The sequence below is a fragment of the Ranitomeya variabilis genome, chromosome 4, assembly GCF_051348905.1.
Source record: "Ranitomeya variabilis isolate aRanVar5 chromosome 4, aRanVar5.hap1, whole genome shotgun sequence".
In the NCBI taxonomy this organism is placed as follows: domain Eukaryota; kingdom Metazoa; phylum Chordata; class Amphibia; order Anura; family Dendrobatidae; genus Ranitomeya; species Ranitomeya variabilis.
Window position 1 is genome coordinate 259,620,250 of NC_135235.1, and position 19,868 is coordinate 259,640,117.

At 46.6% G+C, this 19,868-nt stretch overlaps 1 protein-coding gene across 3 annotated transcripts in view; it reads right to left on the reverse strand.

Annotated features, from left to right (window-relative positions):
- Window positions 1–3,817: 3,817 nt before the first annotated feature.
- Window positions 3,818–19,868, reverse strand: part of DRAXIN (dorsal inhibitory axon guidance protein) — a 46,773-nt gene continuing 30,722 nt past the window's right edge. For all 3 annotated transcript variants that reach the window (XM_077249682.1, XM_077249681.1, XM_077249679.1), the window contains exons 2-7: window positions 18,927–19,349; window positions 13,065–13,255; window positions 10,318–10,426; window positions 9,944–10,018; window positions 7,678–7,767; window positions 3,818–6,047 (exon numbers count right to left, since the gene is read on the reverse strand). In XM_077249682.1, the coding sequence (XP_077105797.1) occupies window positions 5,935–6,047; window positions 7,678–7,767; window positions 9,944–10,018; window positions 10,318–10,426; window positions 13,065–13,255; window positions 18,927–19,332 (984 nt within the window). In that variant the 5' untranslated portion in view covers window positions 19,333–19,349 and the 3' untranslated portion in view covers window positions 3,818–5,934. The remainder of the gene's footprint in view (window positions 6,048–7,677; window positions 7,768–9,943; window positions 10,019–10,317; window positions 10,427–13,064; window positions 13,256–18,926; window positions 19,350–19,868) is intronic.

Consider the following 19,868-nt stretch of genomic DNA (forward strand, 5'->3'; position numbering starts at 1 on the left):
TGCCCCAGACACCGATGTGCCCCCATAACTGCCCCAGACACCAGGGAGCCTCCATAACTGCCCCAGACACCGGTGTGCCCCCATAACTGCCCCAGACACCAGTGTGCCCCCATAACTGCCCCAGACACCAATGTGCCTCCATAACTGCCCTAGACACCGGTGTGCCCCCATAACTGCCCCAGACACCTATGTGCCCCCATAACTGCCCCAGACACCAGGGAGCCTCCATAACTGCCCCAGTGTGCCCCCCATAACTGCCCCAGACACCAGTGTGCCTCCATAACTGCCCCAGACACCGGTGTGCCCCCATAACTGCCCCAGACACCGATGTGCCCCCAAAACTGCCCCAGACACCAGGGAGCCTCCCTAACTGCCCCAGACACCGGTGTGCCCCCATAACTGCCCCAGACACCGGTGTGCCCCCATAACTGCCCCAGACACCAGGGAGCCTCCATAACTGCCCCAGACACGATGTGCCCCCATAACTGCCCTAGACACCTGGGTGCCTTCATAACTGCCCCAGACACCGATGTGCCCCCATAACTGCCCCAGACACCGGTGTGCTCCATAACTGCCCCAGACACCAGTGCGCCCCATAACTGCCCCAGACACGACGTGCCCCCATAACTGCCCTAGACACCAGGGTGCCTCCATAACTGCCCCAGACACCGATGTGCCCCCATAACTGCCCCAGACACCAGTTTGCCCCATAACTGCCCCAGACACCAGTGCGCCCCATAACTGCCCCAAACACCTGTGTGTCCCCACAACTGTTCCAAACACCTGTGTGCCCCATAACTGTCCCAGACACCGGTGTGTCCACATAACTGCCCCAAACGCCTGTGTACCCCCATAACTGCCCCAGACACCAGTGTGTCACCATATCTGCCATTAGTACCACAGTTGCCCCCAAAGGTTCCCCGCACACTCCCACCAGTGGCTCAGTCACAGATGCCCCAATAAATGTCTCATTTACTAATGCCATCATAACTGCCACCGATGTCCTCATAAATGCAGCACATACCCCGAGAATCTCACCCACAAATGTGCCCCCCATAAGAGCCTTCGCTATAGCTGCCCACTTAGGTGACTTGGTCACAGATGCCGTTATTGGCCCCTGTCACATTAGTGGCCCAGGAGACCCTATAAGGGCCTCAGCCATATGTGTGCCCCCTCAATGGCTTAGTCACATCGTGCCCCTAGTAAGTGTCATGGCATCATCTAACACTCGGTGGGCCGCCATGAATTTGTTGACTGCTAAAACCACAAAAAGAGGAAAAAAATCCTACAATATTCAAGAAAAAACAAAAACCTGTTTTTGTTTTTTCTTGAATATTGGAGGATTTTTTTCCTCTTTTTGTGGTTTTTATGTTAGAGTAGGACTGGCAAGTGTAAGGACCCTTGACGCGAGTTGCCAGCTTACGTATTATAGCCAGAATATCAAACAATTACCTTACATACATTGATATGTAGTGTGTTAGACATGCAGTGCTGATATCGGGATACATGAAAAAAAAAAATACAGAAAAAAACCCTGCAGATTCCCAGCCTGGCCTCCATCTCTGCTGCTGTTCAGTGTGGATACGTGAGCGGGGCTTGGGCTCAACGCGTTTTCAGCCTTTCTAGTCTGATCAATTATTCAAAGACAGCAAGCGGAGGTATAAATGAAGTACTGAAACACAACACACGTTGCCTCATTGTAGCTATATTTACATAGGACAAAATAACCATCTACAACAATACACCAGTGTGTAAAAGTACAAAATAAGGAATAGGGATCTGTCAGCAGCAGCTTGCTGATGGTTTCCAGGTGCAGAAATTCTGATACTAGATCCACGATAACTATAAAATCTTCTAATCACAGGGCACCCAGGTCTCTCTGCAGGGGACGCTGCCCACCATGTGAGCGAATCATCTGATGTGTGCGCCACCCCCACTTTCATCATCACAACCCATGACTGATCGGAAGAAAACCGCTTTTGTTCACTTACCACAATCACAACACTCAATCATCCTGTGCATCCATGTGTCAGTGCTAATTTACCAAGTGCTGAGACATTAAACCTGCGAAAATCAGTTCATTCTATTGTCCCCTGTTATCAGCCATTTCATTCTGACTGTACTGTTCTTTAAAGGGAATTTGTCAGTAGGATCACCCCTCCTAAGCCGTCTATATGGGCATGTAGGTGATAAAATGATACCTTCATATCTGTGATCCGATGTCTTATTCCAGAGAAATCCATGTGAGCTGTTAAGATCTATGGGCGGGACACAGATCTCCCAGAGACTCCGCCTCCAGAGAATATAGTAAATGTAGCGGGCATTACTAGTGTGAGAAACGTAATGGCTGACAGTCCACTCTCCTGATCTACATTTCCCACACTGGTAACGTCACCTTTCATTTACTATAAACTCTGGAGGCGGAGCCTCAATGAGATCTATGCCCATCTTATAGATCTTAACAGCTCATTTACATATTAAGAAAAATTTGTTTTTTCTCTGGGATAAGACATCAGATCACAGATATCCAAGTATCATTTTATTCCGCTTCCTATGATCTATGTACAGACGGCTTAGGGGAGGTTGACCCTACTGACGGATGCTCATGTGTCCCTATGGTCACATTATATTACCCATCTCCAGGGCTTCATGCGGGTGCTACCTCTGAGATCAAAGGCCCGTCCGGTGCCCAATGCTAAAGATATATTATATGGAGAAAAGTATGTGCCCCCTCCATATTCACTTGCAGGGGCTTCTCTGACCTCCCATCCTACAGCCATAGACATTAATATGGAGTCGGCCCTCAGTATTTGGATGCGTCTGGACATTTGTGTCCCTTCATCCAGAAGACGATTTGTGACGCAAGACCCTGATGTTGGGGGAGGCCGGGCTCACAATCTCCATTGTTGGATGGGGTTGGGATCTGGTCGGACGCTTATGTTCTAAACCAAACTGGGCACCATCATGGGGAACCGAAAAGGGTCTTCCCCAAACTGTCCCCACAAAGCTGGAGGCTACAATCGTCTACAATGTCTTGTCCTGAAGCGTTAAGATTTCCCTTTACTTGATCTAAGGTGTCCGAGGCCGCCCCCTGATAACAGCCCATAGCATTATCCTCCTCCACCATCTGTACTGGGGGCACAATGCAGTCAGGGGGTAATGTCCTCCTGGAATCACCAAACTCAGACTCCTCCAGATAGAAGTGTGATCCGTCACTGCACAGAACACGTCTCCTCCAGAGTCCAGTGGTGGCGGCTTTACACCACTCCATCCGACGCTCAGCATTGTGCTTGGTGATGTACGGCTGTGTGCAGCTGCTTGGGCATAAAGCTCCCGGCGGAGGCGCAGTGTTTGTGCTGATACCAGAGGAGGTCTGGACTCTTCAGTTATGGGGTCAGCAGAGCGTTCGGTGGTACTGGGGTCGGGCTACCAATTCAACTGATAACTCACCGGGACATTTGGGGAGACAAATATTACTGCCCCCTACTTATGTAATTATGCCATCTTTGTGTCACCCCCACAAAAAAAATAAAGTTTTTAGGGCCACAAATTTTTTTTTCGTTTTCCACCCAGGACAAGCGCCCCTGCGCCCCCTCTTCCCAAGCTGCGCCCCTGCCCAGGACCCCGACATGTGTTCATGTTCCTGATCAGATGATGTGGAGGAGAATTCAGTGGCGGATGTAGGACGTGACACCGAAGTCTGCTCATGAATTTCGCTAGGTTGCCTTTATTTTCTTACCCTCTAAAATGCAGGAAGAACATTTTTGATATTTCTCGACACTTTCCAACTTCTTCACACCAAAAAAAATGACCAACAGTAATTGTCCGTACTTTATTTACACAGAAAAGTCACATTAATGCGCACCGGACCGCCATGTTGGAAACCACTGGTTTCAGTCTACGTTTTTTACACGAATGTCTCCCCGGGGTGTGCTCCATGTACGCTTTATGCACTATACAAAAATCTGATATCTAAGTCACAAAATATAAGAAGCGCTCACACAAGCCCCTCCAGCAGAACAATATCTACATAAGTCGGCCCAGGTAAGTAATTTCGGGTAGGGGTCCGCAGCCTCACAATGCCGAAAATCACTCCCATGTGCAGGAGTGTGCCGGTAATGCCAGTGTTCCTGCAAAGTTGTGCACTTAGTTGCTCCCCACATAGAACATGGGCCGCGGTTCATCCCACATGGAGCATGGGCCGTGGTGCCCCCCACATGGGCCGTGGTTCTCCCCACATGGAGCATGGGCCGTGGTGCCCCCCACATGGGCCGTGGTTCTCCCCACATGGAGCATGGGCCATGGTTCTCCCCACATGGGCCGTGGTTCTCTCCATATGGGCCGTGGTGCTCCCCACATGGGCCGTGGTGCTCACCACATGGGCCGTGGTTCTCCCCACATGGAGCATGGGCCATGGTTCTCCCCACATGGGCCGTGGTGCTCCCCACATGGGCCGTGGTGCTCACCACATGGGCCGTGGTTCTCCCCACATGGAGCATGGGCCATGGTTCTCCCCACATGGGCCGTGGTTCTCTCCATATGGGCTGTGGTGCTCCCCACATGGGCCGTGGTGCTCACCACATGGGCCGTGGTTCTCCCCACATGGAGCATGGGCCGTGGTTCTCCCCACATGGGCCGTGGTTCTCCCCATATGGGCCATGGTGCTCCCCACATGGGACGTGGTTCTCCTGACATGGAGCATGGGCCGTGGTTCTCCCCACATGGGACGTGGTTCTCCTGACATGGAGCATGAGCTGTGGTTCTCCCCACATGGACCGTGGTTCTCCACACATGGGCCATGGTTCTCCCCATATGGGCTGTGGTGCTCACCACATGGGTCGTGGTTCTCCCCACATAGAGCATGGGCCGTGGTTCTCCCCACATGGGCCGTGGTTCTCCCCACATGGACCGTGGTTCTCCCCACATGGGCCGTGGTTCTCCCCACATGGGCCGTGGTTCTCCCCATATGGGCTGTGGTGCTCCCCACATGGGTCGTGGTTCTCCCCACATGGAGCATGGGCCGTGGTTCTCCCCACATGGGCCGTGGTTCTACCCATATGGGCCATGGTGCTCCCCACATGGGACGTGGTTCTCCTGACATGGAGCATGGGCCGTGGTTCTTCCTACATTGAACATGGGCCGTGGTTCTCCCCCCCCCATGGAGCATGGGCTGTGGTTCTCGGCTGCATGTGACCGCTGTAGCCATATCATTAGCACCTAGATCTGTGAATGGCAAACCACAGTCAATGACAAATACATTAGTCACCTTTTCCTACATAACGGGACAGATTTGCTGTTCATGACACTAAAAAAGCTGGACAACAACCCCCGTGGGAGGTAATGGCGGATTTACAGGTCAGGATTACAAAAGAAAGGCATGATTCAATTTGTTCTTCGCAAACAGCGTCACTCCCATCCATTGGCCTTATCTGGTATTGCATTATTCAAGTGGAAGGGTCTAAGCTGCAACACTAGGCATTCCCAGTGTACAATAGTGGTGCTGTTTCTGGGGGGGGGGGGAAAATCCTCAGATCGCCTTCATCAGGGATTGTCAGTTCTTGTGGTGTAGTACCCATCAGAGCCTGTAGGTGTCGCTACATCCTATTACTCTTCTATGGTAATTCTTGGTGATTTCTGCCACCTGTGCACATTTGCCAGAGACTCTTCTTTGAAATTTAAGCAAAATCTTGGGTTTTCTCTGACAGCGTCTTATTTGTTTCTGCCTCCGAAACAGCAATTTAATTTGATTGAGAATACGGATTGAGTGTGTGCATAAGTATTTGCCAATGAACTGCTGTCATTTATGTCCTAATAAAGTGAATTTTAATGTAGAAGTTCATCCTGTCAATGGTGACGGATGACAGGAAAGGACACGTGCGACATAGCTGCATGGTCACAGGTGGATGTCAGCTCTCCCATAGGATCCTATGCAACTCAGACAGAAATAAACGATCCCTGATCTTTGTTAATGGACTCGGGGTCAACGCATCGTCCTTTCCTCCTGGTGACTCTTTGATTGCGGTGGAACTTAGCGTAGCATCGGAGCCCTGGATGGAGGAAAAGACACAGATGCACATTAGGATGTTATAAGTCACTGTTGTACTGCTTCATACAAGCTCCAAGGTCTGCAGAACTGCAATATGGCAACCAAAGCTGGTATCAACATCCAAAGTACCCTGGAGCCTGGGGGGGCCACTATGCAGTCTGAAACAGTTCATGTATGGTGGATGGGTGCACTACATAAAGGTGTGGGCTTGGGAGCGGAGCGATCCATACAGCTGGCAATGGATAGCATCATCCATCGGACCGTTATTAAGTTGGAGGGAATAGAATGGCCAGTGTTGTAAGTGAATGTGTTATGTTTGTCCCTTCGCTACGACGCCAAAAATATATCTCCCATAAATATCAGATCAATGCAAACCCCAATATTAATCACTGACCACTGGCTCCAAAACGTCTCAGAACAGTGATCTGATCAGAGGATGCTTATGTCTGTGAAGCATACTTCTCTGCCTCTGCGTAAACGAATCTCATTGTCTTTTTCCAAGAGCAAACCCCCTACTGTAATTACCTGGTCACTGGAGGGGGCTCTTACTTCAATGGTGTAAGTGTCATCTCTCTCTGACTTCCTCAGTTGTAATTAGTTTCCCTCTTCCCCAGCTATAATTACTCCCATATATTCAATGTGAGGGGGATATGTCCCCTCTCTGGATATTTTAATATTTCTCTATGACAACCAGAAAGACGTATAAACTCTAAAATGGCGATAATAAAAACTACACATTTTACCAGAAAAATGAGCCCCAATACAATGCTATCGACCGGAATAAAACAGGAGGAAAAATCAAAAGCGAAGATGAGGCCTACAGCCGGCCCTGAAGGTATCCATAAATGTAAGACCGTACTGTTCCTACATATGTCTCAGAGATCATTACTTCTGGGGTACAATATTTTTGGAATTCAGTGCATATGAACCATATGGCCTGTGGTGGTACTCGGGCTTCCTATGGACTCAAAATTGCCTTATACACTGAGCCAAAATCGTCCGAAAGTTCTAAAACTCCAGCGTTGAAATAGTCTATTTATTGGATTATTAAATGGCAATATCCCATGTGGCCTAGGAGTTCAAGGTGTAGCCCCTGGTGGTCTAGGGTACTAACCTGATCCCCTAGTTATATGTGTTAGTCAAGTTTATATGGTTCAGGATGCCCCTAGGGGTCCAGTACCTGGAGAATTAGGCCCTTGGTGGTTGCCCAGTTTATGATCCCCTAAAATCATCCCAGGATGGATTTCTGTAGCCAATTTTTGTTGTGAACAATGGAGAAGGTCCTATGTAAAAAAAAGAGAGAGAGGGCCCCATAGTGAAGAGAATATGTCCCCCCTTTATGGTGCCAGGAGGGGCCCATTTTTCCTTTCCTTGGGCCAATTCTGGCCCCTTTCATTTCCTCTAGCGATGCCGTTGTTCCATAGAGGGGAGTCCTGTATATGTTCCTGCCACCTGTACCAAGGCTTTGGGTTCTCCCGGTAGCCTCATGTGGCCCCTGTGTGCCGGGCTCTTACATTCCCTGTTATACCCTCCTGATTGAGTACATAACTCATTGCTCCCGTCGTCTCCACAAGGTTGCTGTGACTTTAGTGGTGGAGCCATTAAGCAAGTGACAGCCGCGCTCCACTGACCTTCGGTGCACATGCAGTCATCGTAACACTTGTTATTAAGCCCTCGATTGTGAGGCTTGCAAAGATGTTCCCGTAAATCACAGCACGATCCTGGGAACAGAAGAGTCACAATACAATAAATACTCGAAGATAAAAGTGTAACTGAAGGACGCAGAGGAGTTAAGGCAGAAGGACCACTTCTTCACATCCAAACCATTAAGAGAACGAGTGTACGAAATATAGAAGAACATCTGATGCACATTATAAATGTGAAAACCGTTTCATAATATGTTACTTCTATGCTGAGATATGGCCAGGTGAAGGTGCAGGCCCAAAGCCTGAGGCTGCACTACTGAGATCTCTGACATTAAACCTGACCAGAAATAAGAGGTATCTGCAGGGATTAAGCCGATGTGAGACTTCGCTGTCTCATCTCTCCGGATGCCTCTTGAAGTGGCTTTACTCCCCTGTAAACCAAAGAATCAGCCATTTTAATTTTAAGTGTGTGATTCTTGTCTCCTCTGTCAGGGGAGAGTCGGGAGGCTCCTTTCCACATCAGACAGTTGTCTCCTTCTACTGACTTTTCATTTATTGTTGTTTATAGGGGCCTAAAATGCCCACTTCAAATTTCTGTCCAGGGCTGTGTTGTTATGGAAACCATGTGTAGGCCCAAATCACCAACGACGTAAAAATCTATCCACCATAGTGGGTGTGTGCGTGCAGACATGTCACCACTGATTTGGACGGTGATTTCAATCCACACAGGATTCTCCATGACAACACTGCACCACCTGACAGGAGCCATCGTTACCGACAGCTCAATTTGTGGGCAGGGTCTGTGTAAACGGCGCCTCTCTTTGGACCAGGGTGCCGGAAATTTGCCTCCATGTTTTCCAAGAAGTCGTGACAGTCCCGGCAAATTTGGGAGCGTTGTCAAATAATGGAATGAGAACAGGAAATTCCGTTATTAGAATCTCACGGCGAGAAAGAATAACCGGAAATAGGGTCTTACCCGAGCGGAAACGGGGAGACAAAAGCAGTTTTGCTCACCCTGGGGGTGAACACACAACCCCTGTATAAGGATTAAAGAAGGAGGCAGCAGATCCTCAATGTGGAGAAAATGATGGGGCTGGAGATGAGAGGGTTAAAATCTGCACTGCCAGAGGTGCAAAGATGAGCATGCGGTTTATTGGTCGGTCGACGCGTTTCGAGGTGACACGATTCTTCATCAGGACAAACCACAATGATGAGTACAGCCAGCGAGTGAGGATGTAACTGGTCGCATCAATCAAATAAAGAGGCAAAAACGGACCCCTGAGATCATATGACCGGGGTGCAACGTCAGCGTGCAAAAAAAATTATATGTGCAAATTGGTACCAATTATATGAAAATATTATCGGAAATTGATCGAATGGTAATGAGAAGAAGAAAAAAAAGAGAAAAAAAAAGAGAAAAAAAAAGGAATTAAGACAAAGAAAAAAAACTTTACAAGCGCTGGTTTCACCAGATGGAATAGAACCTGCTTATGTGTGTGGTGGAAATACAGGTATAAATGAGAGAGCCGCTCACTATAACCAGAAGGAAGGAAGAGAAAAAAAAAAGATAAGAGGAAGTTATTTTTTCACGTTTTTACTTTACACATCCCAATGGGATCACACAATAAAAATATTTTCTCTATATAATACTTTCTCCTGTTCCCCCTCCTTTCTCTTTATTCCCCCCATTTTGTTCCCTTTTCCTTTCTTACTGCAACTTTACCCCATTTCCCCCCCTTTTCCTTCCTTCCTCATCTCCTCCAGTTCATTTAAATATTTTTTCTTCTTTTTTGTCTTAATTCATCTTTTTTCTTCCCCTTTTTTCTTCTTCTTATTACCATCCATTTAATTCATTCTAATATTTTCATATATTTGTACATACCGCATATTTTTGGCACGATAACGTTGCACCCCGGTCATATGATCTTTATTTGATTGATGTGACCAGTTACATCCTCACTCGCTGCCTGTACTCATCATTCTGGATTGTCCTGATGAAGAAGTGTGTCACTTCGAAACGCGTCGACCAATAAACCACATTTCCCGTCTCCTGCTCATCTTTGCACCTCTGGCAGCGCAGATTTTAACCCACTCATCTCCAGCCTCACTAAAATCTCTTAATAGTGCAGCCTCAGGCTCCGGCCTGTATAATCGCAGCACAAAATCACTACTTCTGGTACGTCTGAGAAATCCAAAAAATTAAGAAAAATTACCCCTGCTAAACACAGCATAAAGTGACAGCCTCTCCTACCTGGCAGACAGTCCAGATGATGGTCGCACGGTTCCTCTTCACCCATTGAGGTCATATTCAGTTTTTCTCGTTTCCCTATTGCAAATACATTTTTTAGGATGCCCATATATTTGTTTTTACACCTAATCGTCACGCATGTTAATGTATATTGATATAGACCAATTAATAATCATTTTAACCCTTTACTGTAACCCTTTTGTCGTATATGAAAGTTCACAGATGATCTCTGTATGCCTCTGTGCCTTTAAAAGGATTAAGCTTGACTTAATAATAAGATAAGTAAGGGTAATCCCAATATTCCCCTTCATTCCCCCTTCATACAAGGACCCAGTTTTGACACATTTTGGGAATCTCCTACATGCCCCTTTAATTACCTTTCTTTGGCGATGGCCACGTGTCGGGCTTCATGTCTTCGTAATCTGTCCAGTCAAACATGGTCATGTCTAATGTCGGCATCACATCTCCCCCCTTTTTCCCGTGGGACTGGAAAACAGTAAATCTATATAAATATGGTTCCCGCTGCAGGATTAGTGGTGCATTTAAAGGGGGACTCCAATTTCAGTTGATTTCGCATCACGCTACAACCTCTCGATATTCCCCTCAATTCAGACTTTTCTTGGGGTTCCTTTCTGAGATTGGTCAAGTTTTTCTCTTTCTTCTTCCAGTGCTCTGGACAACAGGACGTAAGCAGGAAGTTGGAGGAAGTGGGACAACTCTACTTCCAGTCTGTTGTCATGACAACAACAGTGTTTGTCGGAACCAAGAGGGAAAAACAAACCCCCCGGATTCTAATAGAAGGTATTTTAGGAGACTTTCCCCCAGTATATCAGATGGTGTACCACCCGAAGAGCTTCATTCCTCCATCCTTATTCTTTGAGTTGTTACACTGCCCCCTATCTGTAAGAAGCTGTGAACTTAGGTACTTTAGGTACTTTTTCCTAGCAACACATTTAAAGGGAATCTGTCACCACATTTGACCTATCTAAACTATCATTACTATGGACATACAGGCTATAAACTGCTGAGAACAGTCCTCCCTGTGTCTCAAATCTGCTGTATTGTTGCAGAGAAATCATCTTCCATCACTTTATAAAGTGACCTCTTCCAGCCTCCGGGGCGGATGGTGCCTGGAGATAACTCTGCCTCCAGAGCTTGTTTTACATGAGGGAGGTGTTCCCAGTGTGATGTACGTCCATATTAATAGTTTGGAGAGGTCAAATGTGGTGACAGATTCCCTTTAAAGGTAAACGTTGTTTTAATTTTCATAAATCAATAATAAACAAGAAAAAAACAAAAACTTTCTAATGTATCTTATGAGAGAAATCTGCATCTTTCTCTTCATGGACTCATCTTTCCCTCTCCATTTCATGGTACAATTTGTAAAATCTGTCTTCAGAGAAGACAGATTTTCCCATCACTGAGATACGAGATGACAGCTGATGCTTTTCAAATTCATCTACGGAGGGAGGAGGAGCTAGAGACGCTCCGCTGCAACGTCTGCTCAGGCACTCCGCTGCAACGCCCGCTCAGGCACTCCGCTGCAACGCCTGCTCAGACACTCCGCTGCAACGCCTGCTCAGACACTCCGCTGCAACGCCTGCTCAGGCACTCCGCTGCAACGCCCGCTCAGGCACTCCGCTGCAACGCCCGCTCAGGCACTCCGCTGCAACGCCTGCTCAGACACTCCGCTGCAACGCCTGCTCAGACACTCCGCTGCAACGCCTGCTCAGGCACTCCGCTGCAACGCCCGCTCAGGCACTCCGCTGCAACGCCCGCTCAGACACTCCGCTGCAACGCCCGCTCAGGCACTCCGCTGCAACGCCCGCTCAGACACTCCGCTGCAACGCCCGCTCAGACACTCCGCTGCAATGTCTCCTCAGACACTCCGCTGCAACTTCTGCATAGATATTCTGCAGAAACTTCTCCCAAAAGTTACAGTTCGCTGTTGAACCTTACGAGCACCAGCCGTCATCCCCCGTCTCAGTCACGGAAAAAACTGTAGTCACATAAATGTGATTTGAGAATTTTGAGAATGATCGATCAGTCTTGGAGGCAAAAGAAGTAGATTTCCCTGATAAGATGTATTACAAAGTTTCTTATTTTCATGTGTACTATTGGATTATGGGGGGGGGGGGATTTAAAATGACAGTTACCCCTTAAGGTTAATTTAAAGGGGTTTTCTATTATTTATAAAAAAAAAAAAAAGTAGCCAAGAGCAGAACATTGATTAAGTAAATAATAAAAAAACAACAGGACTAACTTTTTCAGTCCCCTGATTCTAGCAACACCTGCAGTTTTGGGTGATCAAAGAGGTATGTATAGATTTATATTTTTACAAATTCTGGAAAATCCCTTTAAATCTATAATTTTATTAGAGAAATGCATTATGGAAAGTTCATATGCATCCAGTGTCTGAGAAAACATGACTTATTTCTTCCATAAACAGCGCCACCGTTGTCCACAGGTTGCGTCTGGCATTGCAGCTCAGCTCCATTCACTTCTATGACTATATCACTAGGGATGGTGCTGTTTTTGGATAATCATGGGCTGCAATATTGGCTATCAGACACCAAGAGACGCCTCTGAATATAGATTAATATTTAGCGATGTTCGAACCCTTTAATGAATGTGAAGCATGAAAGCGCTGCGGTAGGGGGGAGGGAGGAGGTCTCTCCCGGGAGAACGCAATTATTTGCGGCTGTACAAATTGGCTTTATTTGGAGCCGTGAGCCCCGCAGTCGCTGCCATTCGGCTTCATTCCTGTTTAATAAGATATTAGTATTGCGCTGAATCATAAGACTGAGTATTACCAGGAGAGCGGAGCGAGCAGCGTGCGTGGAGCAAGCAGATGGAAGGATCAGAGGTTGCATGCTGCGTGTTGGGCTTCAGACTCAACCGCTGAGAACAAAGGGTTTTATTTTTTCAAAGCCACCAGCCCCCGTCCTGCCATCGCCCAGAGAAAAACTTTTTCAATATTAATCCGGCAGCGTCTCATCTGTGCTCGAGTATCATTAATCGCCCAGGGCAGAGCCAACCGTACGACATGATAACCATATTTCCAGGCGCGATCTGTGAACTGAAGGCAACTGGGGCGAAGTGGGTTTATCGATCGGACGTCTACCTTGCTGCGGCGTGGCGTCTCCACCATCGCCGTGGGCTCCTGCTCGGTAATATACATCGGCTTGGTGACTGTTAATGGTGGCGCGGTGACTGACACACCGGGAGACAGCGCAACATGAATGAGCTGGGTGGGCTCTCGGAGGCTTAAATCTTCTTTCAAAAGACCACTGGGTTCGGCTTCAAAGCCTCTGCCTGCAAGTACAGAGGAAAGGAGGATTAGAGAGCAAATTGGCCCTTATCACCGGACCGCCATCCGGAGGACGGACAGCTTCATCGCATTGTTGTCCGCTGCGGTACACCTGAGGACAATGGAGCAGCAGGAAGGTTACACTGATTACATAGATAAAAGGAAAATACATAGAATGACTTGTCTGTATTATCCATTAGAGAAGTGTATAACGTAATATATGTACCACAATATCCCAGCTGGGCTACATGGAAATAGCAAAAACAACTGGGGTGGAGTTCTCAGGATGGCATGTGCTGTGCGGTGGTGCAGGAATTATTACGCACCATCCTGCAGCTTTAACGCAAAATGTCATCTCTGGCATGCAACTTGGCACTTATGAGGTTTGAAGGAGGCAGAACTAATGTAAAGTGCCATCCTGCACTGCGATTTCCGCCATATATATCGGCATGTCACATGCAGCTTGGAAAAGGCAGCAAAATTATAAACTGCCAACATGAAGCTTTGACTGAGGTGCAAATTCTGACATGCAGTTTACAAAAAGCTTCAGAAAAAAAAGTTAAAGCGCCATCTGGCAGCTTTAACTGAAGAGTGATTTATGGCATGCAGCTCGACAGGTCACGAGCAGCTTGGAGGCAGCAGCAGAATTGTAGAGTGCCAACCTGCAGATTTAACTGAAGAGTGATTTATGGCATGCAGCTCGGCAGGTCACATACAGCTTGGAGGCAGCAGTAGAATTGTAGAGTGCCAACCTGCAGATTTAACTGAAGTGTGATTTATGGCATGCAGCTCGGCAGGTCACGTGCAGCTTGGAGGCAGCAGCAGAATTGTAGAGTGCCAACCTGCAGATTTAACTGAAGAGTGATTTATGGCATGCAGCTCGGCAGGTCACATACAGCTTGGAGGCAGCAGTAGAATTGTAGAGTGCCAACCTGCAGATTTAACTGAAGAGTGATTTATGGCATGCAGCTCGGCAGGTCACGTGCAGCTTGGAGGCAGCAGCAGAATTGTAGAGTGCCAACCTGCAGATTTAACTGAAGAGTGATTTATGGCATGCAGCTCGGCAGGTCACGTGCAGCTTGGAGGCAGCAGCAGAATTGTAGAGTGCCAACCTGCAGATTTAACTGAAGTGTGATTTATGGCATGCAGTTCGGCAGGTCACATGCATCTTGGAGGCAGCAGTAGAATTGTAGAGTGCCAACCTGCAGATTTAACTGAAGTGTGATTTATGGCATGCAGCTCGGCATGTCACATACAGCTTGGAGGCAGCAGTAGAATTGTAGAGTGCCAACCTGCAGATTTAACTGAAGTGTGATTTACGGCATGCAGCTCGGCAGGTCATGTGCAGCTTGGAGGTAGCAGCAAAATTGTAGAGTGCCAACCTGCAGATTTAACCAGATTTAACTGAAGTGTGATTTATGGCATGCAGCTCGGCAGTCACATGCAGCTTGGAGGTAGCAGCAAAATTGTAGAGTGCCAACCTGCAGATTTAACTGAAGTGTGATTTCGGGCATGCAGCGTGGCTTGTTCATGGGAAAGGAAGACAAACAAAGTTCCGCCTGATTGTACCTGGTACGACTGCATAATGCTCCGTACACCTATCTGTGTATAATGATGATCTGTTAGTTTAGCTCACATTATAAACATTAGTTTACCCCCCCCACTATACCTTCAGTGTACCCCTCAGGAGATGCGATGCCCTTTTCTTCCCAAGAAATACAGACCAATGGGACAATTACCCATAAGCCGAATGATGTATATGCACAAGTAGGAGGCAGCGCGCAGCAGCAGGGCCCACGTGTTTCGCTCAAAGTATATTTCTTTAATTATAACCCTATGTTGCAGCGGTCTCTGGTGGTGTCTGTGCCGGGTTATCAGCAATTACAGCCTCGCTGTTAGGATGTGTGTAATTGCATTCATTTGTCTAAATTAAGGCTCCCCGCTGACTGCTCGTGTTCATGAATTCACAGGCTACGATCCTCCCAGGAAGCGAGAACGCGTCTCGTAAGCAAACCCGGCCAGACAGAGAAGAGGTCTCCAGTGGTGACGATTAGCGCGCCGCTGCTGACTATTCCCATCATGATTTCCAAGTTCTCGTTAGAATCCAGTAAGCAAATCTTGGTTAATAAAGTCTGGTACGTGGGCCCGGGAGTTCGCCAAAGTGCCGCGCGTTAATCTAGCCGCGCCGTTATTACAATTACGTGAAACAGAAGATAGATATTTTTATGGCTCAATATTATTTGATGTTAGATCCTAAAAATAAGTAGACTAATCCACGGCGCAGAGTGGGCCGGCAACAGGGATAATCTCACTCTGGGGGGCCGTAAACCTCTCTTTGATGCTTTGGGCTGACATTAAAAACATCGACGGGAAATCTTTATCTGCGGGATTAAACTCTTTGCAGCCGTGAAAATCGCTCTTCCCAATCAAACTGAGGATGAGGGTCAATAATTGATCTCGGCGATGGGGGATTGCACGTTTCGGGCTGGTAATGTAATGGCGGCAGGTCCATAGAGGACAATAAGAAGAGAAGCATTTCTGAGATTTTCAAGGTGAAAAAGGCTTCGGTGGTTTCCAAGTCAACGCGTTGGGTATGGTGGGATTTCTCATGTTCTTTAGCCTCGGGCAGAAGAAAATCACACAAAACACATCAATCTCCAGACTCAGACTATGCCAAATGCTGAATGTAACCCTCCGCATCCTTATATGGGGGGTGCAGAGATAACATTGCCCATGTGGCTCCGATTCCTGGGGGCTCAAAAGCTCCTCCAAGAAGATTTGCACATATAAGACTCTCGGAGCATTGGTGACCCCTATCCACAGGATCTGCGAGGGGGTCTGACTGCTGGGACCTGCGCTAATCAGCAGAACAGGGCACATATATCCCAGATAGAATGAAGCGGCAGTGCATATGATCGACCGCTGCTCCATTCTCCATAGGACTGCCGAAAAAAAGCTCAAGGCAGAGCTGTTCAGTCCCATAGGGAATAAATGGAGAGTTGGTTGAACATGCGCATAACAAGGATAAAAGTATCCCGTTCTTCCGATTGGTGGGGTCACAGTAGTCGGACCTCCACCAATCAATAAGTTATTACCTATCCATGACTTCTCCTCAGCAGATAACCCCTTCATCCTAAGTCTCTGCTCTTACGCGTGTGGTAGTAATTGTGATGAGCAAAGCAAAGTTCCAAAATGCAGAGATTGTTTTTGGGGAAGCAAACTTGGAAAAGGACCCCAATGTCCAAAAGAGCCACATGAAAAAGACCCCTGGAACATCTAAAAACAACCCGGTATAATGAAGTGTGGGGCTATTATTTGGCAATTATAGGAACAATATTTTGTTGGGACCATTCCGGCAGGTAATTAAGATATTTTTACCTCCACAACTCTGCCACCCCCTCTGGGCCTCTGTTATGCCCTATTCATGTTATTTTGGTCTGGGCCTTGTACAATGAAGTAGCACAAGAAACTTTATTTTGCTTTCTAGAAAAATTTTGGCAAAAGCCAAGAAATTTGGCAACTCTTCAGTGAGTTAAGGAAGTCTCCGGCTTTTCTGGCCCAGGAAAATTAGCAAGTGTGCTTTATGAGAAGAGGGGAACAAACTGTGATCTGGTTCAGCTTTGTGTCTCCCTGACTGTTTTCCTAGCACAGTGGAGCTCCACCCGGCTGAGAAGGGAGAACTTAGAAGTAGACGTAGCATGATAACTTCATTCTCCAGATAGATGGGGTCTCAGAGGTTCTTCACTCTCCAGAAAGATGAGGTCTCAGTGGTTTTTCATTCTCCAGATAGATGGGGTCTTAGAGGTTCTTCATACTCCAGATGGATGAGGTCTCAGAAGTTCTTCATTCTCCAGATAGATGAGGTCTCAATAGTTTTTCATTCTCCAGATAAGTGGGGTCTTAGAGGTTTTTCATTCTCCAGATAGATGGGGTCTCAGAGGTTCTTCATTCTCCAGATAGATGGGGTCTCAGTGGTTCATCATTCTCCAGATAGGTGGGGTCTCAGAGGTTCTTCATTCTCCAGATAGGTGGGGTCTCAGAGGTTTTACAATCTCCTTTAGGTGGGGTCTCAAAGGTTGCACCCCCACTGTTCATAAACTGATGCCATAGACTAGCACTACAGTATTAGGAGCCCTCGCAGAGCTTCGGAAGAAGGCGATGAACCTATTTGGCCATGGTACCCTCAGTCTTCTCCAAACCCGTGGGTAAGAGAAAACCTTCCTATAGACGCTGGATTCATGCTTGATAAGCTACCCAGTCTATAATGCCGCAGTTGAAGCAAATTTGTTGCACTTTTCTGAGTTTCCATTGACGCTCCTGCCATTTCGAGCTCCGGTTGCTCCTGGAAGAAATCATTCTGTTTTGATGTCCTATAATTCTATGTATTTAAATGTCACTGCTAAGTTCCAAGCCGGGCACCGAAATAATACCATATCTGCGCTCTCACAGACAGTCAGGGAATGTATTCGGAGGTAGGGGGGAATGTGATATTTTTGTATTTTTTTGGGAGTCATCTTAAAAGGTATAGATGTTACAGTTAGCAAGAGTCAGGTTGCAGAGATTTGGAGGGAGGGAGATTTTATCTGATTTCTTTGGCTGATTTAACTTCAAGAAAAAAATCCTGCAATGTGAGGAAAAAAAAAATCCTGCATAAAACAGCCATAACGGGTGCTTATCTATGTGAGCAGGAGGATCTGCTGTAAATATATACAGCTGTCTCTAAGCTAGTGGGTGTAGATTACATGTTATGATGTCTCCTATACACAGCACACACAGACATGAGGGATTTCTGCTCTCCTGTATCTGTGTAGCACATGTTCAGAAGCAGCAGAATCATGGACAACATTATATAGCAGTACTGAGCAGAGTAGCTGTGATTCCAGTACTGAGGTGAGATAAGACACTAGAAAGCAATTTTAGCAAGGAACACAATATACAGCAGTTGAATCCACACAGATGCAAGCAAAAACACAGAGAAGGAGTTGGGCTATGCTGATGTAACTTGAATGCATGAAAAGTGTTTTTTTGCACCTGTAGTATACAGTAGTACTGAGCACTGTAGATGTGAATCCAGCTCTGGGGTGAGGTAGAACGCTTACTAGAAAGCAGCAGTTCCTGTCAGTCTGTTTCTTTCTGTTTCAATCTGCTCCTCCCTCCTTTCTCCTCCTATCTCCATAGACTTTTATAGTCAGTTGTAATCTCGGTGAGCTGGCAGTGCATCTTGTGTTGATCAAGACAGATTTTAGAAATTTTTCACAGTGAATGATGAGTTCAGGAAGCAAACGGGAGGAGAAAAAGTGTCTCATAAGTGGAGAAAGAAGATTTCTCTGATAAGATAGGTTACAAAGTTTCTTACATTTACTTGTAGTATTGATTGATGCAAAGATTGCTAAGACTACAAAAAGCAGTTGAGCCGTAAACTTCTGCTTGGCTGCAGTCAGTCCTAGGGTTAATTCAGGCGCTCTCAGTATACAGAGTTATTATTAAAGTCACTGTATAACCAGTATGCATTAAGCTCCAAAGCTCCCCCTAGAGGTGCGCACATGCAATCTGAATACTAAGCTTTACATCCATGTTCCATGGGAATAGGAACACTTCATCGTTCAATATAATGTGTTAAAATATTAGTGAAAACAGGAATATACAGCAAAAAATAAGAATTGAAAAGAACAGTACCTCTGTGGTGCTTCACCTTGTGATTGCCCCTTTTTTGCTCTTTGTGCTTTCTTCCCTTGGAGTGAATCCCTGGTGGTTGATTTTCTCTCTCATGATAAGGAAATTCGAAACTTTGGAACCCTTCTTGCTTCCTCGTGCCCAGATGCCCGTTATCTCCCGACTCCCCCGCATCTTCTCCAGCTAGAAAAGATGGCACCCCACTACGAGTCCTATCTTTTCTGGCCGCTCCTGACCTCCTGTGTGGTCTCTCGGGATGTACTTGATGCCACACGTCCTCACTATACTTGTTCTCGGAGATTTTCTTTCGTCTGGCTCTGGGCTCGAATGCGTTGGCACACGTCAAGATATTCATAATTAAAAGCAGCACGACAACTAGCTGGAGAAGTCCGCCGAAGGGATATGGCATTTTTCAAAGCGTTGCACCTGTGGATACATCGTAGAGACGAGAGTCATTATCAAGGACACTCCGACAAAGGGAGAACATCTGCTTTTTAACAAATTGCAAATTAATTACAGGGCTTTTAACGAATCGCATAAAAGGATCGCGCGAGGACGCGTTACAGAAAACAAGTGCTTGATAATTTAACATCTTCTAATTTGTATAGAAAGTAAAGTAAAGCTTGGAAATAATCTGAAGTTGAGCATAGAAACATCCTAAAGTGCCTCTGTCACGAGAAAGCAGATCTGTAAATACAGTCTCATCGATAAGAAGCCCATCAGGGGTTAAAAAAATGGGTAGTAAAAGCTATTAGTATAACGCCCCAAATTCTGAGCTTTAGGGGTTGTTTTTTTTTCACTGTGCCTAGCATCCAGGTGGAAAGGACAGAGAAGAGGAGCAAGCAAGGCTCCGCCCAAGTCTCCTTTTCAGCGGAATGTCAAACATGGTTACAATCTCATAGAATCTGGTTCTGTGAGTTATGTAAAAAAGTAATGTGACCCTTT